The sequence below is a fragment of the Alosa sapidissima genome, chromosome 16, assembly GCF_018492685.1.
Source record: "Alosa sapidissima isolate fAloSap1 chromosome 16, fAloSap1.pri, whole genome shotgun sequence".
NCBI lineage: Eukaryota > Metazoa > Chordata > Actinopteri > Clupeiformes > Clupeidae > Alosa > Alosa sapidissima.
The window spans coordinates 10,397,760-10,416,198 of NC_055972.1; the positions used below are offsets into that span (position 1 = coordinate 10,397,760).

An 18,439-nucleotide genomic window follows, 5' to 3' on the forward strand; every position below is an offset into this window, starting at 1 on the left:
AATCGCTCTTCTGACTCGCGAAGTGATGTTCCTGTCGTGATTACGTCTCATTTGCGTCTGCCCCGTGGCGTTCCCATGTTTGTATGGTTCTCCGTCCGACTTTCCCCACTACTAACGTTACACAGTGATGGCTATGAGTGAGATAGCACCCTTTGTACCAAGGTAGGCAAACACTGTATTTAATAGTTTGTAGAACGGAATACATGGTTTAATAAAATGTGCGTTAAACTAGAATTTTGTTGACTCTTTTTCACACTCATAAGACTCACTGATTAACGGTTCACTAACGTTGGCTTTGAAGGTGCTTGGTCAGTCATTTTTCGCCGTGTTAACCCTCTAGCTTGCTATCGTATAGTCAGCTGTTTGCCTTTTGAAGTAACTTATTTGTTTCCCCGGACAAAATAGAAGGCCCATATTAAACCAACTTGTGAATTAAATGAGTACACATGTAACGTTAGCGTTAACATTACTACTGTTTACCTGTAATTAGCATGACCTCGAACAAAATTACTGTACATGGGAGCCAGGAAGATAGCTAAGTGGCTAGAAGCTAACTTACAGGTTACCTTATCAGATACTTAACGGGCAGTTTTCACTTGCAGATTTTGGAGAAAGTGCTTAATGTTTCCGTGCCGAAGAAAACTTTTCGGACGCAGCTAGCTTTTTATCGAATTAAGTATATCTAATATAACTCTGTTACCCCATTACTTCATAATACCTTACAAAGCCAGTAATTTGCTGGCGATTGAGTTCCTAACGTTAGTTTCAGAAAATTGATTGCATAACATGTTCCATGTATAGTACCATGTACATGTGTAGTGACGGAGAACGTTAGCGCTGAATCAAATATGTTGGATAATTAATAAACAGACCATACAGTTTATAAAGTTGTGTCCACCTAATTAAGGTTTCAGATTCTGTTCTATGACCAGACAGATCCACATAGATAACGTTTCTAATTCATTTTCACTTCAGTGGGTGTAACAAAGTTAAGCACATACTTTGTTTTAGCTGTGTATTTAAGTTTTTTTTTCCCACCAGACAGCCATCGAGTCCATCTGCTTTTGCCAAAGAATAGAGGACAGATAATAATATGTCTTAACCGGAGTGAGTGAACTGATGCAGGCGTGCTTTCATGACCCTGCTAGACTTGTATTTTAGCCAGTTGTTCCTGAAACCCACTGGTGGTGAATGAAGTGCTTGTCTTTTTCTCTCTCCAAATGCAGTTCTTATTTCCATAAGGGCTGTGAGAGGAAGTCCCCTTGTTTGATAAGGAAGTGCTAGCCGAGAAGAGCGCCACTCTGTCCAGGCTAGAGGAAGTGGAGTTTTCAGACCAGAGGAGGATGATGTTGATATATTGCCACCGGTGAGGCCTGCCCTGCACTCTCCCACCATGCCCAGACGGGGACTACCACTGCAGGGCAGGGCACGCTGGCTCCTCCTGGGCATCTTCCTGCTGCTGGTGTTGTTACTGTTTGCCTACCTGCTGGAGTGCACACCACCCCCCGACGCCAGCTTGGCCCTGCCAGGTCTGGGGGCTGAGCCGTACGGCCGGGAGCACTACCAGGCCCTGCTCCAGGAGCAGGAGGAGCGCCACATCAGTCGTGCCAACAGCCTGAAGCGGCAGATTGCCCAGCTCAAGCAGGAGCTGCAGGAGATGAACGAGAAGCTCAAGGCTCTGCAGGAGCGCAAGGAGGCCCCGGCGGCCGGAGGCCTGGGCCTGGCCGGCGACAAAGACCAGGAGCCCGGAGACCTGCTGGAGTACCTGCACGCACAGATCGACAAGGCCGAGGTCAGCACGGGTGCGAGGCTGCCCAGCGAGTACGCCCTGGTACCCTTCGAGAGCTTCACCGCCACCAAGGTGTTCCAGCTGGAGATGGGCCTCACGCGGCACCCTGAGGAGAAGCCTGTGAGGAAGGACCGGCGCGACGAGCTGGTGGAGGTGATCGAAGCGGGGCTGGATGTCATCAACAATCCGGACGAGGAGGACGGTCAAGAGGATGATGTGCCCATGCAGAGACAAATGTACACTGAGGGCCATTTCATAGAAGGTACTCCTTGTTCAGTGTCGGCACAGCTCCACAATACAGGGATCGTATGGAACCTTGCAATACTTGAAAATTGGTGAATTTGAAAAATAATAATAAGGAAAGAAATCAGTGCTTTGAAAGGGTCTGAGGTCACTAGGCCTAGGCTAAGTTTGTGAATTAATATAGTTGTGCATTAATAGAAATTGGAGTTCTTTTTATATATATTTTATATATAACTTGTCATTACATAAGCTGTCTGCATGTGTCTCCTGCTGTCTGTGCATCTTTGTCATCGAGTTTATTAGTAGTTTATTGTCATGTACTCATAAAAGGAATTATAAGTAATGCAATTATTGTGCTCAAGAATTACTGCATGTCATATGTCACATGCATGCCTGGCTCGGTGATTCAAATGATGCAGGTTAAACAGTAGCAAGCAAGCAATTTGGGTCCTTGAATTTGAGGGATCGGAGGGCATAAAACGTCCTTTCATTTGGTGTGAAAGGTGTAGGAACCCTAACAGTGTCTATCAAGTACTGGTATATGAGTAAACCTGCTTTAATCAATACCAAGTTAATATTTTCTTACGGTACTGCATTTCAGTGGAAGTTAAATATTTGAGATTTAGACACCACACCAAGCACATTGTATTTATTCATATACGTATTTTTTAAAGATATGTTTTCATCTTTGATGTCCCCTTGATGTTGAGAATCTTACTGTAGGATTAGCATATGCATTCATTATGTGTATGTGACAATTGGCCCAAATGAATCTCATCTTAATGGTTCTCCTCTACAGGGTTGTACAGGACTGAGCGAGACAAAGGCACTCTCTATGAACTCTTCTTTGCTAAAGAAAATTCGAATGAATTCCGCCACGTCACTCTCTTCCGGCCATTTGGGCCACTGATGAAGGTGCGGAGCATGTCTGTGGAGACCACCTATACCATCATCAACCTCATAGTGCCTCTCTCAGGCAGGACTGACACTTTCACTCAGTTCCTCCACAACTTCAGGTGAGGCTCTGGAATTGTCTCAGGGTGTGGGGTACTGTAGGATTATAACTTCTGTGTTTGACATTTTTCTGCCATTCCTGTTTTTATGTATTTTAAAAGCAGGCTATAGTGTTATCCATTTTGGATGGAATCTGAAAACATGTGGTTTACTTAAGATCAGTCCTTCTTTGAACTTCTGAACAACATAAATAACTTTCAGCATGCAATAGAACAAGTCCCAGATTCATGGTGTTGACTGAAACCGCACCATCAGATTCTTTTGGTCTCTGCCCTCTGTTGTTTTGGTTGGTTTTCTGTCTGAATTGGTTCCTTCAGTCTTGAATGAAGGAGGGTGGATGTATTTTCTGCTAGACTTGCTTGCGTCATCTAAATGGGCAAGACTGGCGTGGCTGCATGTTTGAGAATATTGTAATTGAACATTGGTAGATAATGACTGCACTATGATCTGTAGTACCACATGTTTTTTAGTGTTGTGGGCTGCTTGAGTCTGTGTTGACATCAACTACTGGGGTGTGTCACTGCATCATGTTTTTCCAGGGATTATAGCAGTCATTCCTGTGAATTATGAAAGGATCTTTTCCCCTGGAGGCCATTTATTTAATTACTAAAAGATTTGTTGTGGTGCATCTTGACAGCACTCGTTAACCAATAAGACCACAGCTTTTTCTAAATATAATTTTAGTGGAGCATAAGATTGATGAGACTTATTAATTTATTTATTTAATTTTTCCAGAGAAGTATGCATACAGCAAGACAAGCGAGTCTATCTTACTGTGGTGTACTTTGGGCAGAAAGGACTGCAGGATGTTAAGATTTCTCTTCAAAAAATGTCCAGGTCTGTATTAAATAAATAATCTCAGAAGAACTCCCACTAAATCCTTTCATATATTTACCCCCTCAAAGTAATTGAATCCTTTCGACAGGAAGTAAAATAACTTGTAATAATAATTAAAGAGTGTCTGGTGGTCAAGTTGCCTTTTCATTTTCCAGTGAGGAGAATTTTACTGACTACACCTTGATTCCTGTGGATGAGGAGTTTTCCCGCGGCCGTGGCCTTGACATTGGCGCTCATGCCTGGAAGAGGAGTGCTGATGTCCTCATGTTCTTCTGTGATGTGGACATCTACTTTACCCTGGAATTTCTCAACTCCTGCCGCCTTAATGCAGCTCCTAGTAGGTGTTTACAGACTACCAGCACAGATTACATGTTTTAAGCGATTTAGTTGGTTGCTTTGGTTTGTTTCCTGTAGTAAACTGAGCAACAGTCCAGTTGATGTGTTGTGGATAGTTCCTGTATGTTTTTTTATTTTTTCCTCAGATAAGAAAGTCTTCTATCCAGTGGTATTCAGCCTCTACAATCCTGCAATCGTCTATGGGAATCTTGAGCTGGCTCCTCCCATTGAACATCAGTTGGTAAGGCGCTACTAACATTTAAACTTCACCAGTATGGCAGTATAGCTTTATTGAAAGTTATTATCAACCTTAAATGCTCAATTCACAGGATACAAGAGGTACATTAATAATGTATCTTTTACAGATTCATAAAAAAGACACAGGATTTTGGAGAGATTTTGGTTTTGGTATGACTTGCCAATACCGATCTGACTTTTTAGACATTGGTAAGTGAGGTCACTACCTCATAATAATTTTGATTGCAGTTCAAATGGAATTTGAACAATTAACTTGTTTCATGACAGGTGGCTTTGATCTGGAGGTAAAAGGCTGGGGCGTGGAGGATGTCCACCTGTACAGGAAGTACCTGCGGAGCGACACCATTGTGGTGCGAACGCCCGTGTCCAGCCTTTTCCACCTGTGGCATGAGAAGCAGTGCGCAGACGAGCTCACCCCGGAGCAGTACCGCATGTGCATCCAGTCCAAGGCCATGAACGAGGCCTCCCACCCCCACCTGGGAATGCTGGTGTTCCGGGAGGAGATCGAGAACCACCTCCGGAAGCAGGCCTACAAGACTCAGATCAAAGCAGAGGAGTAGGACCAGCCTTTGCACACGTAGGATTTAATCTAAACCTAAACCTAGACCTAACCACTGGATACTAGGACTACTGTTTTGAAGGTTTTGGTTAGGGGTGAATGGTTTCTGTAATGAGTAGCCAATCCTCAGAAACAACAGGTCTGTGAAGACTTGTACTTGACTGAAGAAACTTCCAAGGACTCAGTTGCAGTGCCTGTGTGATTATCTCGAATCTCCAGTTCTGGAGATCAGCCGTCTCTGAGATGCTGTCTGAATGGCAAAATGCTTTTATGAAGGTCAGTTCAGCCCCAAATTGCCATGGGGGATTTAGCAGGTTATGGTTACATGGACTCTCCAGAGAGGACTTTTAACTTGAATGAATGATATTGAGGCACATTTCCTGCCTTAGAGGTCAATACAGAAGTTTCAATATGTTTACTGTCTGTATATCTGGTTTTAACAATTGTTTGTAGAGCCATATTTCCTTTTTTGTTTTCTAACTGCGCTGTGATGGGGAAAAAAAAGGGATCAGTGTGGAAGCAGTAATTTCAAAGGGACAATCAGTTACTGAGAATGAAGTTTACGGATTCAAAACTACAGTAAATGTTACTGCAGATGAACTGTATGTGTGGATCAGCAAATGTCTGACATGTCTTGAAATGCTACAAAAGCATGGGCTTGGTCATATTTTAATGATATGTTGTTCATTTTTGTTAATATTTAAATGCCACATTTGAAGAAAACAAAAAAATAACCTTAGTGCTTTGAAAAGGACATAACAATTTACAAATCTCAGCTGTCAAAGCTTTTTTGTTTGTTTGTTATAAGTTGTTTAAGACCACTTCAGCCACCAACACGGGTGTAACTGGGTGCAAACGGATGATGTGCCTCAAAGTTTGATATGAGGACAGAGTGAATGGCCTGTTCAAAATGTTGTGTGTGTATATAAAGATAATTTCAAACATGAGCAGGAAAAGAAGCCTGGACAGCTGCATGCTCAATGTCTCATTTCTTGTCCTTTTGATAACATGAATAAAATCTTAACCCAAATCCACCGTTTTTCAGAAATGGCTTTTTTTTTTTTATCTTGTATAGATTATATCTGCAATGGTCACAATGTTGATATAATTATTGCCACAGCGCCAAGTGCCCTCATTTATCATAACTAATAATATTACTATATTAATAAATAAATACATTTTAATAATATAAAAAGTGGCAGCTTAAGAAAGCGGCCATGTGTCTGCTCCTATTATAAATCTGCACCCTTAGGTTTGCTGCTACCGCAGAACAGAAGTTTGTGTATTCCAGTCCAATTATGATGCCATCTGGGGGACATGTGGAGTAGGACTGGGACAAAAGCTCTTGTTTACATAAATGTCATCTCTTATTTGCCTCTGGAAGTGGAAGTACTTTCTGAGGGTTATATCTGAACAAGGATATAATAATGTGTTTATTACTGTTTACATTCCAGTTCTATTTTTGTCTGTGAGGTATCAAGTTATCTATTAACAAAAATGTGTCCTCACACACAGCTGCATTCAGCGGCGCCGGAACGAGTTTGAAAAAAAAAAAAAGAAAAATCTGGTTTCAGGCTGGGTTCCCAGAGACCATTTTGAAAATTCCAGAGGCCAACTATTCACGCACGTTTTCACGTGGGATATTACGATATAAGATAGACTTTTTAAAAATTATTATTAGACTAACAAAAATTGTCATTATGTTACAGAAGGTGCGTGGTTAGGTGCTGTGGTTTCTTTCAAGCTGATTGGACTGCAAGTAGCGTCTTTTTACGCAGAGTGATTTAGTCTAGGCTAGAAGTTCTAAATGAATAATCTGCTAAAATAAACTGCGTCTGATATTGACAGACACAGACACACCAGCATAACCTGAATTTCCATTCAAGGAATAAAGGAGGTAGTCTATAGCCTACAATAATAATGATCACAATCTCCATGTTCTGTCCTGTGCACGCAGCCAAGCCTTGTTAATGACTGTGATGAAAAGATCTGCACGTAACCTACTTGCTACATTTTGAAGGTTAGCGTAGTAACATGTCACTGTTTATCCCTGTAAGAAAACGACACTAGAATTAGTTACCCAATTGTGCCTGTTCCCTTTGTGTTTGACTGTAATCATGTTATACATTAATTAGTGATTAAAAATGACCTTTCTGCGCTCCATACTTGTAACACGAACTGATCTGACCTGACCCGAGTTTATGTGTGTGCCTGTCTGCACTCATGATTCTCTACAACTTTTTACTGCATTGCCATGAACAAAGTATAAAGGCAAAAAAGGTGTTTCTTTGTCGAACAAATTGGGATGCAATGTGAGGCTTGAATTGAATACCATGCAGGAATTTGCTAGGATCTCAAAACCGGATTATGAACATTCTTTGCCATAGAGAAACACTCAATAGCGTTGGATTATAAACATGCTTTGCCACAAAAACAGAGAAAACGTGAGGTAAGTCGAGCTATATGAAGTTATTATTTTGCGGTCACTTCGTCTGTTTTATAACCCAGAAGGATGTACTTGGTATCAAATGATAGCTCTGTCTCCTCTTTCATCTGACATGCGTGGCATATCTATCCGATGACAGGTCCGCGAGTAATTCAAACGAGAGTAATGGGTGTGCAGTTGGTTTTTGTACAGGACGTTATTATTTTGCAGTCACTTTGTCTGTTTTCATAAGCCAGAAGGATCGGCATACTTGGTACCAATGGATAGCCCTGTGTCTCCTCTTTCATCTGATATGCTTGCCATATCTATGCGTTCACGGGTTCGCGAGTAATTCAAACGAGAGTAATGGGTGCGCAGGTGAACGCAGAGACTGTAAATATGATTTAATGTATTTTTAATCTTCATACTTTAACGTACAGACAAGTGCGTGGTCTCGTTGGAAAGCTCCACTTCTGCACAGGATAAAGGCTTCTCGCTGCTATGAACAGTTGCGGAGCAATGTAACAGAGAAGAAAGGGTGTGTTTATTGACGCACTTTGCATCAATCGGCTTCGAAGGGTTAAAATTTCACGTACCCCCTGGAGTGCCTTCACGTACCCCCAGGGGTACGCGTACCCCCATTTGGGAACCACTGCTCTAATCAATGCGATGCCGTGTCGGTGTTGTGGTCAACAACAGCCCTTTTTTTTTTACTCCCAAAAAGTGGGGGTGCGTTCGCACCCCCTGCACCGGTGCTTCCGGCGCGCTTGAGCTGCATTCAGAAAGTAAAAGTTATCATGAAGAAATTGTACAAAGCCACAGAATGTGTTAATCATAAACGCCTTTGCTTTTTTATTTTATGACTTGTTAATAATGTAATAATGTCACTCTTGCCTGGACCGTTGGGTACTTTCACATTAATTGCGGCTCCATTTTCCCCACGTAATTGATCAACTTCATGGGAATTTCAACTGCAGTTGTATTTACTCTAAAAAATCATTTTAAAACAATGTGGCCTTGAAATCCACTAAGTATCTTTTCTTAATTTAAGACATATGGCATAATACACGTGTATCTGTTTTTACAATACTACAGTAGAAAAAAAGAAAAACCTAAACAAAGACACTTTCCTGTGTATAATGAATCCACCAACTACAATGACAGGTATTGACTAGAATCTACTGCAGTTTTGAATGTTTCAAAATAAAGGTCTGTGTGGTTTTATGTATTGCACTTCATCAATGGATAATCTGTTCTGGATGTATACCCATGGTTTTGTAGATCTCCTTCAGGATTAGCAGGGCTGTGTCCTCAGACTCCCTGTTGAACAGAAAACGGAAAAAGGCATTTATGTTGATCATGTGACCATTGGTGTGTACAATTCAATGATTCACTTTGAGTACATGACTCCCTGCTGAACTAACTAGGTGAGCTGCAAAGTCTGAATAGCTGTTCTTAGCTTAACTATTCAGATATTAATATCCCTATTTGGTTAGTATTCACATCTAATCAATCAAAATAAATTATCAGAAAATGTAGGTACTTGTATGGTTTCATTAATTATTGCATTATTCATTTGTGCAGCGAGACTGCATATATAATAATGTGAAATATGTTCAATATGTGAACATCTTCATAATGTACCAGTAGCACAGATGGCTTTGAAGAGCAAAGAGGTATTCATTGAAGCTCTCTATGGGTTTCTCTTGCAGGACATAGTCAATACGGTTTCCTCCATTCAGCATTCCAATCTTAACGGACAGGTAATCCTCCTTCTGCTCAGGGCTGTCCACCATCTTGCCCACTGCAATGACAAACATGCAGAGTTTGCACTCATACAAAAACGCTGACGAGGCATTATTACCAAATGGCATTAGGTTTTACACCACAGCATGGAAACAGTCGTTTAACACCATAATTTGACCCTTCTCCAGGCAGGTGGTATAATGTTTTCTAAAAACATGTCTTATCAAATGTGCATAATGGGTGGAGGGACTGATGCCAGCACTCACTTTCTCCTTCCTCTCCTTGCAGTTGCTTCTGCTCCTCCTCCTGGATCTGGTTGGCCACGATGGCCAGTTCGGCCTGTAGCTGGGTGTTGGAGGTGTGAGCTCGCGCAAAGTCGTTGAGCGTCTGCCAGGCGCTCCTCAGGGAGCTGATGACGCTGTGCTTCAGGTCCGAGCCCATCCGCGTCAGACTCTCCTTCAGCTCTGAAAACACAAACGCCTGGGTATTAGCGCGACCTTGGTCAGCCAGGTCACCTCGAGGGGCAGGGGCCCCAAGAGAGCGAGGAATAGAGGACATGACTAAGGAGCCGTACCCAGATGTAATCTCTTTCGGCCCTTGTGGTGGGGGACCAGAATAGGCTTGAGGTCCAGGTCTGGCAGAATCATGGGCTCAATGCGGTAGGCGACAGGGTCCAACTACAATGACACACATTTCGTTTGCATTCAGATCAAAACCACTGAGGTATGAAGATTAAATACAATATCAACTTTACTTATACATGGGCTTTTGAGAGTCAACAATAGATGCTGATATATAATTGTGGACTGTTCCAAAATAGTTGTAAACAATATTCATGTCAGATAATTCCCAGGTAAAAATGTAAAAAAACAATATGAACTTAAGTCACAAGAGTGTTCTCACTGGATGGTAAATATTGAAGAATCTCTTGCAGGTAGGCAGTTGATAGGTCTCTTCAATTCTCTCCAGACCTCTTACTGTGAGGAACATGCCGATAGGGGAGCCCAGGGCAAAGAAATTAGAAGGCTCAAAGTCCAGCGCGTGATAGATTACAGACACCTAAACAAACAAGAACCATCGGAACCACTTCATAAAGTGCATCAAATCATTATTTTTTTTGTCTGGTAAACATAAAATAGAGCATGTGAACCAGAACTGACCTGTCCAGTACCAATCTCAAAGTAGTTGTAATCCACATGGATGGAGGACATGGTTCTTCCAACAGGAGGTTTGCTAGAGACTGGGGTTGGGACAGGCTCTGCATTCTGAGGTGGAGGAGCCTCTTTAACCACGTCCTTTATGGCTGGCTTTTCTGCTGCTACCACCTGCCATGTTATTGAAGATGTTTTTGGGTCATTTGTCTCTGATCACATGATTTCTTATTTTTCCACATCTCGAGTGAAAGCAGTCAAGGAGAGACTTGCAGCAGAGGTGAGAATGTGGATGCTTACCTGCTTGCTTGCCCTTTCTTTGACAAACTTGGCAAACTTCTTGCGTGGCCCCAGGGGAATGCCCATCTCTTTTAAATCCTCAACTGTGCACATCAGCTACAGAGGACAAACAAAAAATACACGTCACTGCTTTTGTCTCATTGTATTACCACATAATGATAAATATATAGATATTAACGAGACGGTAAAAATGAATCCCTTACAAAAGATTCTATATCAATCTTCTCCTGCTCAAATGTGCTCTGGTATTCTGAGAGACCCAGGTGCTCCAGAACAGCTGATAGGTCTGCAAACTCCTCTCCATCCTCCTTCGATTCCTCCTCACACACCGCCTGACTTGGAGCATTGTTCTCCTCACTGACTGGTGTGCTGATCTGCTTCATGAAGCACAGAGGTTTTCAGCAAGTTATTAAACGTTCTATAGTAACCAGGGGCCTATACTACGAAGCAAGTTCAACATGCCCAGATTATCTTTTTGTTAGCTGGTTGGGGGAAAAAAAAAAAAAGTCAACACAGGCTTCACAATCAATGAGCCCGTTCACATAGAAGGGCTCTACTGGACTTTGTATCATTTGGAAGAATCGAGAGGGTTAAAGCCAAGCTATCTTGAGAGAAACAAATAATTACTTCTGTATTCATTAAGGCATGATAAGGTTACCTAGGGTGGTATAATCTGATGGTGTATTGCATTAAATAAATATTTTGCTTTGATTTATTTTTGTGTGTACATCGATATTAGCGTCATGTCAAATCTATCCGCAGGATCAAACATTTTAAGATAGGCAAAGCTCCGTCTGATAACATATTTGAGGGAAGCTTGCAAGTATCATCCAGGATGAAACCTTAAGTTACCTTTTATTTGTAATTCCCAAATCCTGAGCTGTAGTACAGGCCGCCTCATGTAACCCAACTGACAAATAACCATTAATTATGAACTCATCAGGAGGTGGTATATTTTCAGTTCATGACCACAATTTACCTATGCAATACCTTCAGCGTACTGTGCACACATTCTCAGTCATCACTGGAAATGAGCTTTGGCAGGCTAAGAGCAGAGTAATTGCCATCCATGTCCATACCTGTTTGGCATCAGGCGAAGTACTGCCATTGGCCGTTGGGGTACCAGAAGGAGAGCCTGTCTTCTGATTTGATAGCAGGTCAAAAAGAATGAGAGAACCTGTAAAAGATATTGGGGGGTTAAAGCGGTTCAAGATTTACAATGAAGTCACTCCACCAATCGTTCCTTCCTGTCTCCAAAGTGACATGACACCAGAGTGTATTTTCCTACCTAAACTGTGTCCAGACACAGATATACCGCCTTTAAAGTCAGGATTCCTTTCCATGAAAAGAGCGTAGATGCGATTGATCTCCTTGGCAACTGTGTCCATGATAGTCTGGCAGTATGTGGGGCTATTGTAGAAGAGGACATCTAGGAGGGTCTCGTTAGTGAAATGGCGTAAACGACCTGTGCTGGGTAGAGTGATCTTCTTTATCCGTCTGCAAGAAAGAAAGAAAAAGCAAACGGAGTTCCAATCAGTTGACTCAAAAGCAAAGAAACAAGCGGAGCTCTCGTAGCCCTTTTCCACCGACAGAGAACCGGTTCTGTTCTCGTTCCCGAACCAAAACTTGAACAATTCGGAGCATTTCAACTAAACAAAAACTGGTTCAGAATCTGGCACTTTAGTTCGGGGCTGGACCAAAGAATTTTGGGAGTGGGTGTGTCATTCTAAACACTATTGAGTTTGCCCTCCTTATCAACTGTTGCCATGATTAAACAAAACTAGTCAACTAGCACTACACTGCGACGTTAACTAGCATTTTATTAACTTTTGTTTATGTGTGCAACAACCATTGTTGATGACGCATCCTTGGTCTGTCCAAAACTAGTGGAAATGCAGGTTGGTTCATTACATAGCATTGATGTTCAAAACATTCTGAACTGAACCGGTTCAAGAATGTGTTCTCTGACGGTCGAAAAACGCCCTCAGCAACTTGGCGGCCCCTTTACCTGTCCACTCCGGTGGCATCACCATGCAGGGCTGTGTGCCACTGCACAGGCAGGAACTCCACCCTGCTGATGACCCGCTCATCCTGGGGCTTCTTAAAGTGACTCTGCAGGAGCTTCAAGGACACGCTGCGGAAGTCGTCCACTGTCGAGGCACAAGATGAAGAACAAAAATGGAACACTCACTCACCCACTCACTTGAGTCTTAGACCACTCAACCAGCGGATAGCATTTGAGTGGCAAGCAGTTTAAAGCAGTCTTCAAAAAGGCTACTCAAAATGTATGTAACAGATTTGATTTGGCATGAAGAATATCTAACTACCCATCCCTGTGGTGACTATTAGTCACCAAGCATGAAATGCTGAATGATTAGATAAAATACTTTGCTGAAACTTGCCCTGATGATAAAGTTTCAGCAAAGTACAGTATTTGCCATCAGGAGCACTGGAAACACACTCACCACACTCCACCATGCTCCTGAACCTCAGGTCACACACTGGGCCAATCCCATGTACCATAAACACCAGATGGTCAACCTGCGGCATTTCTCCTGGGGGGGGGATTTAGATGAGGTAAGTGACACTAGAAAAACACAGGGATGTTGATAGTACATGTTTCTGGTACACCTGAGGGCACCTGTCCTTACCATCAGGGACTTCATCATGGTCATCATCTACCCCCCTCTTGACCACTCTGGGTCTCGTCTGCCCATCTTGGGTGGTGCCCCATTCATCTGGCATGGCAGACGGCTGGAACTGAACAATCACCTAAACGGAGACACGCCAGACAAGGCAAAGCATGTGAGTAAGGTCTAAACAGATGACGTCTGAAGAGCGAGCACATGAGCACCCATTTGTATTACTGTTGACAGTTTGGATTTTGTATTGCTGTTGACAGTTTTTACATCCAAGTTATCAAATTAACTTTGAGACAACTGAATCTATTTTAAAATGTTTTGAATGCTATAAGTCCTCCACAGAAAAAAAAAAAAGACTAAACTAAACTAACTAGGGCTGCAACAATTAACTGACGCTGGTTACAAAGAGGCAGGTCATGTCTTACCTTTGGATTATGCATGACGATAGTTTCTCCAGATGGGAATTCCAGTCTCCGATGCCACTGATTAGTGGATACAGCTTTTTTATATTCAGCCTTAGAAAAGGACACATGATAAATTACTTAAAGGGAAACTTGGCAGGATTTCCCCCTCTGCTGGAGAAATTGTGCATTATGCTATTTCAAACTGTGGAAAAAGGTAACGATAAAGCACATGGATTTGTTTACAAGCTAGCGAACGGTTAGCATAAGTTTGGTTACGATGTTACAAGGTAAGAAACACGATTTAAAACGAGTTTCTTGTTTCTCACTTCTCTTTCCGGGACGGTAAGTCTCAATGTTGCAAGGTTGGTTTTCCGCCTGGGGACGCTAAGCGCAGCGGGGAAAGTCACCGTTTTTACCGGAACAGGTCATTTAACCATCCAAATGATTTCTAAACGGGTTTATTACGTTGAAATAGTTGCCAAGTTCCCCTTTAATCAAGGGTTTCAGTAGATTTTCCTGACATGGCTTGTGTGTGAATAATTGAAGACAATACATGTGAATAATTATTTCCATACAAAATCTGCAACTGGTCTAGAGGATGCAAAAATAAGTAAAGTACAATATTTTTTTTCCAACACCAAAAACCCCCCCTCATTGACAAAACTGTTGTGGGCACTTAATTACCATCATTATTTACCATCATTAATTATCATTAGTACATTACTTTGTACTATTTGATTTTATTGAAAGTATTTACTACTTTACAAACATCAAACACGTTCCTATTAAAGTGTTAGGGGGTTGGGGGTATATTCATCAACACTGACAAACCTCCAGTTTCTCGCTGAACTCCTCTGAGTATGGAATGAAGCGGCTGTCTGTGTCTCCTTTGTAGAACCAGCTGCAGCGTCGCACCTCTGTTGGCTCCTCCTCCCAATACACCGCCGTGCGCATCCGGTCATACAGCTGGACGTCATAGCGGCCGCCATCCGTGGACACAATCACATTCTCTGGGTCTGGTTGGACTAGGGACACAGGAATGGTTTATTGGACAAATGAGTGCAGTTTGTTGCATGATCCATCCATTAATTTAAAGATACAAGAGGGAATAAGTCAATCTGTAACATTATATCATCAGTTATGCAACATTAACCTGTCTATTGACATCTTAACTTGTGATACTGGCTGTCCTATGAAGAGTTTAACTACATTTCCTTAAAATGAAGCCCACACACATACACACAAAATCTATTTCAACTGCATTGTTAATTTTAACCCCCACTTAACAGCAACCTATACAATGGGGGAAACACTACTAATCCACTGTGTTGGTATACCTGAATTAAAGGTCTCCTCCAAGTGAAGAGAGTCCAGGATACTTAAGGGGAGCCAGACCTTCTTGGACTCCACTTGCTTGCAGTAGAACCAGTGGAGCTGCACAGGCTCGTAGACGTTGTAGTTGTACGGCATCATAGGGTTGGCCGGGACCAGAGGTCCAGCCATACTGGGCCCCATGGGGGGCATTGGACTCTGCGTGGTAGGAGGAGGAGGAGGAGGAGGGGGCTGGAGGGACACAGAGGGATATGAGTTAAGGATATCCAAAGAGAGAAGAGTACTAATTAAAGTGAAAACGATTGTGGCATTGCATTAGTGGAGGTCATGGTCATGTACATTAGCTGAATGATTAACTTTGAAGGACAGGAGACTGAACTGTATCTCAGTATATTAGGTGTTCTAATCACGAATCATATCTAATCATAAACCATATTACTTCTGAACCGACAACTGAACTTGGGTGAGTGGCTAAAATCCTAATGGATTTAAATTCGCGAGTGTGACGGTGAATGCAGTTGAGAATAATGGCCAGTCGTACCGTTGCGAATGCAGAAGGTCCCATCTGGAATGTCTGAGCAGGAGGTCCCTGTGTGTAAGGGTTGGTGTTCTGTGGGGGAATCTGCTGCAGGACTTCCGGGGCCGGGATATAGGGGTTGGCCCTGCTGCTCAGAGGCGTGTGACGATAGGGGTTGTAGGACTGCTGGGAGGCCTGGGGAGGTGGGGGAGCTCCCATGGTGGGAGGGGGAGTAAACTGGCCCATGGGGCTTTGGTAAACTGCACTGTTGAACTGCGGAGCTGCGGCTGCGCTGGAGAGGGGTAATGTGGGGCCGGCAGCCAACGTGGCAGCGGCAGGGCTGGAGACCAGCGAGGGGCCAGAGGTCATGGGGGCGACAGTGGGGGCTGGGGGCGGGCATGGCTGGTGCCCGATGGAGGCGAAAGGGTCGCTGCTGGTGGTCGAACTGGAGAAGTAGCTGAATGTGGAGGGTTGTGGGGCTGTGCTGGAGGTCTGGCCCAAGAAGCTGTCTTCCTCACCAACGTCAGTGGAGTCATCTGCAGAAACACAGAAGAAGGTGAAGGTGAGTCATTCCGTGTCAAATGACACAAAATCCAGGAAAATGGGTGTAGCACCGACTCAAAGTTTGTTTACACAATGTTTAGGTTCCATAACTAAAACCTGTAAAATATTTTTGTTCAATTCTATTGTTTTTTATAGTATTTTTGCCCTTGATTGTTTGCACTCTATAAAAAGCCTTTTCTTGGAGGCCATGTTTGGACATTTATATCTTAAAAAGTATTATTCTTAGCCTGACCAAACTTTGTAGAATGGAAGACATACATGCTCTCAGTCATTAAACGTTTGTACCACAGTCTCATTCTTTTTATAGAAGTCACTAGTTCAGAAAAAACATGCAAAAAAATGATATTGAGGGTCTACAAACTCTTTTATTCGCCTTATTCACCCGGCGGCCAGAACGAGGCTAAAGGGTACACTTGCCATTACACCTACACTTGCCATTACACCACTCCCGTTTGCAAACTGCCAAAAAGAAAAAAACTCACCGAAAAAGTCCAAAACAAAAGGCCATAATAATAAGGATAAAACAAGGTGTGTTTGTATTTTTGTGTCATTTTGCCTGTAACTACATGCATTTATTCTGTGAATGGGACTTGGTACAATATTGGTACTTTACACACTAAATATCCATATACTTACCCATTTTCACATAGATTTGTATGGTCCTACTGGCTACCCCACATTGGTTTTAGGACCCATTGATGATATAGACAAGTTTTGATCAAAATCTGAGACGTGCAGCAACAACCTTACTGTATCTGATTTGACACGGAATGACTCAGGTGACATTTCACTTACATTGCCTTACCTTGCCTTGATGTTCACTTCAAGATGTAACACATATCGTATAACACTACTTAAAATACTGCAATTTACATTTAACTTGAAGTACAAACAAAATATAAACATTGCTTAAGTTGCCCCATGCCTCCAGACATTTTCTACAACGTGACACACAAGTGAAGAAAAGAACAATTAATGGGATGGGTCTGTTGTAGAAAAATGCTCTAACCTACAAAGTAATAGTTGTCCAGACCAAACCAAACGGTTTTTACAGTTTGATGCTTACTTGACCCGACAGAACAAATCATAACATTAGGACTGTTTTAATTTCTACTATACACATAATGGACTATTTCAGTTTTATTTAGGTACATCATTAGTACGCAAATGACGCGATGTAGGACATCAAAGGCATTACATGCCTGTCATGGCTCTAATTAGTATTTTTATCGAAGACCCAAGAACCTTTAGCATAACCTGACATCGGATGACAACTCATTATCAACAAAGTACACATAACAAATATAGGCTACAACTGGACTGTAACAGTTTGGAAACTGAGTAATTTTGTCTTTGACATGCTAATCATTGTAATAACACTTGTAAAAATGTATGGTGTTCGCCCACATTTAAAAGGGGATTGAAAACCGAATCTAGTTCCCTTTAACATTCAAGTGCTTTCACTATCCTATGCCTATCTGACCTATTTGGCTAGTTCAATGACTGTAGAAAAGATGCCAGCTGACATCAACCATAGTAGACATCAGTTGGCTACTACCACTTTTCTCACATGATGATGACATTGAGGTCGAGTAGACAACCACAAGAGACTAGTGATAGCAAAAAGGCAACATAATTATTTTAACAATTTAGCTGACTAGCCAGATAGCTGGCTAACAAGTTATCCAAAAGCTAGCTTACTTTGACAGGCTCAAACAGTTGGCTAGCAAGTATGTTTCCTTATCTCACCTCCCGATAACACCGCAGGACCAGAGGCTTGACTGACAGGTATGAAAGGCAGGTTAAAATTGAACTCAGGTGCCGCAGAGAACAGTAAATTTGCGTTTGAATTGGGAGCGTTACTACCCCTTCTATCAGCCATTTTTGCTTAGAAATTACACGTAGCTTATCCTCCAGCTGGACAAGGCATAACTTCACTCAACCCGGATCTGAGAAGGTTCCTCTTCGTCATTCAGTGCAGAATAGTTTGCGCGGAGTGTCAAAGTGGTACAACATAAAGACGATCTCTGCCAAAGGAAAACCCCACGCTAAGGTTAATTATTTGTTCTATATATCTGCGAAAGTCGCGGTCGAAACGTTTATCGTGTCAGAAAGACGGAAATCTTTTTCAGACCAAAGTAATCAAACATTTAATCGATTATAATTGCTATGCCCCTATATGCTGCCCCCTGTTGCTTTGGCTGTCTTACTACTTTAGTAGAGTTTACTACAGTCATAAAATAAATCAAATTCTCCCTGCTTTAAGTCTTTGTTATACATTTGCTAAAAAAAAACATTTAATTATCGTTTTTGTTCGTCTAA

The 18,439-nt window shown here is 42.2% G+C and overlaps 2 protein-coding genes across 6 annotated transcripts; one reads left to right on the forward strand and one right to left on the reverse strand.

Annotated features, from left to right (window-relative positions):
• The first annotated feature begins 16 nt into the window (after positions 1-16).
• On the forward strand, positions 17-6,068 carry csgalnact2 (chondroitin sulfate N-acetylgalactosaminyltransferase 2). 2 transcript variants are annotated; one of them, XM_042065691.1, is made up of 9 exons: positions 33-162; positions 1,042-1,107; positions 1,227-2,051; positions 2,832-3,048; positions 3,782-3,883; positions 4,039-4,220; positions 4,366-4,460; positions 4,585-4,666; positions 4,745-6,068. In XM_042065691.1, the coding sequence occupies exons 3-9, from the start codon at positions 1,394-1,396 to the stop codon at positions 5,035-5,037; spliced, it is 1,629 nt and encodes a 542-aa protein (XP_041921625.1). In that variant the 5' UTR covers positions 33-162; positions 1,042-1,107; positions 1,227-1,393; the 3' UTR covers positions 5,038-6,068. The 2 variants fall into 2 exon arrangements, with proteins under 2 accessions (XP_041921623.1, XP_041921625.1); XM_042065689.1 differs by lacking the exon at positions 1,042-1,107 and having other exon boundaries at positions 17-162.
• Positions 6,069-8,285: 2,217 nt separating this feature from the next.
• LOC121685249 (SEC23 interacting protein) lies at positions 8,286-18,210 on the reverse strand. 4 transcript variants are annotated; one of them, XM_042065678.1, is made up of 18 exons: positions 17,867-18,210; positions 15,578-16,089; positions 15,042-15,264; positions 14,536-14,729; positions 13,726-13,815; positions 13,310-13,430; positions 13,124-13,213; positions 12,667-12,808; positions 11,947-12,155; positions 11,738-11,835; positions 10,862-11,035; positions 10,659-10,754; positions 10,368-10,532; positions 10,111-10,266; positions 9,782-9,884; positions 9,474-9,671; positions 9,106-9,265; positions 8,286-8,781 (listed from the first exon to the last, which is right to left on the reverse strand). In XM_042065678.1, the coding sequence occupies exons 1-18, from the start codon at positions 17,997-17,999 to the stop codon at positions 8,700-8,702; spliced, it is 2,946 nt and encodes a 981-aa protein (XP_041921612.1). In that variant the 5' UTR covers positions 18,000-18,210; the 3' UTR covers positions 8,286-8,699. The 4 variants fall into 4 exon arrangements, with proteins under 4 accessions (XP_041921612.1, XP_041921611.1, XP_041921610.1 ...); XM_042065677.1 differs by having other exon boundaries at positions 10,862-11,032; positions 15,042-15,267; positions 17,867-18,209; XM_042065676.1 differs by having other exon boundaries at positions 15,042-15,267; positions 17,867-18,209.
• Between the last annotated feature and the right edge of the window lie 229 nt (positions 18,211-18,439).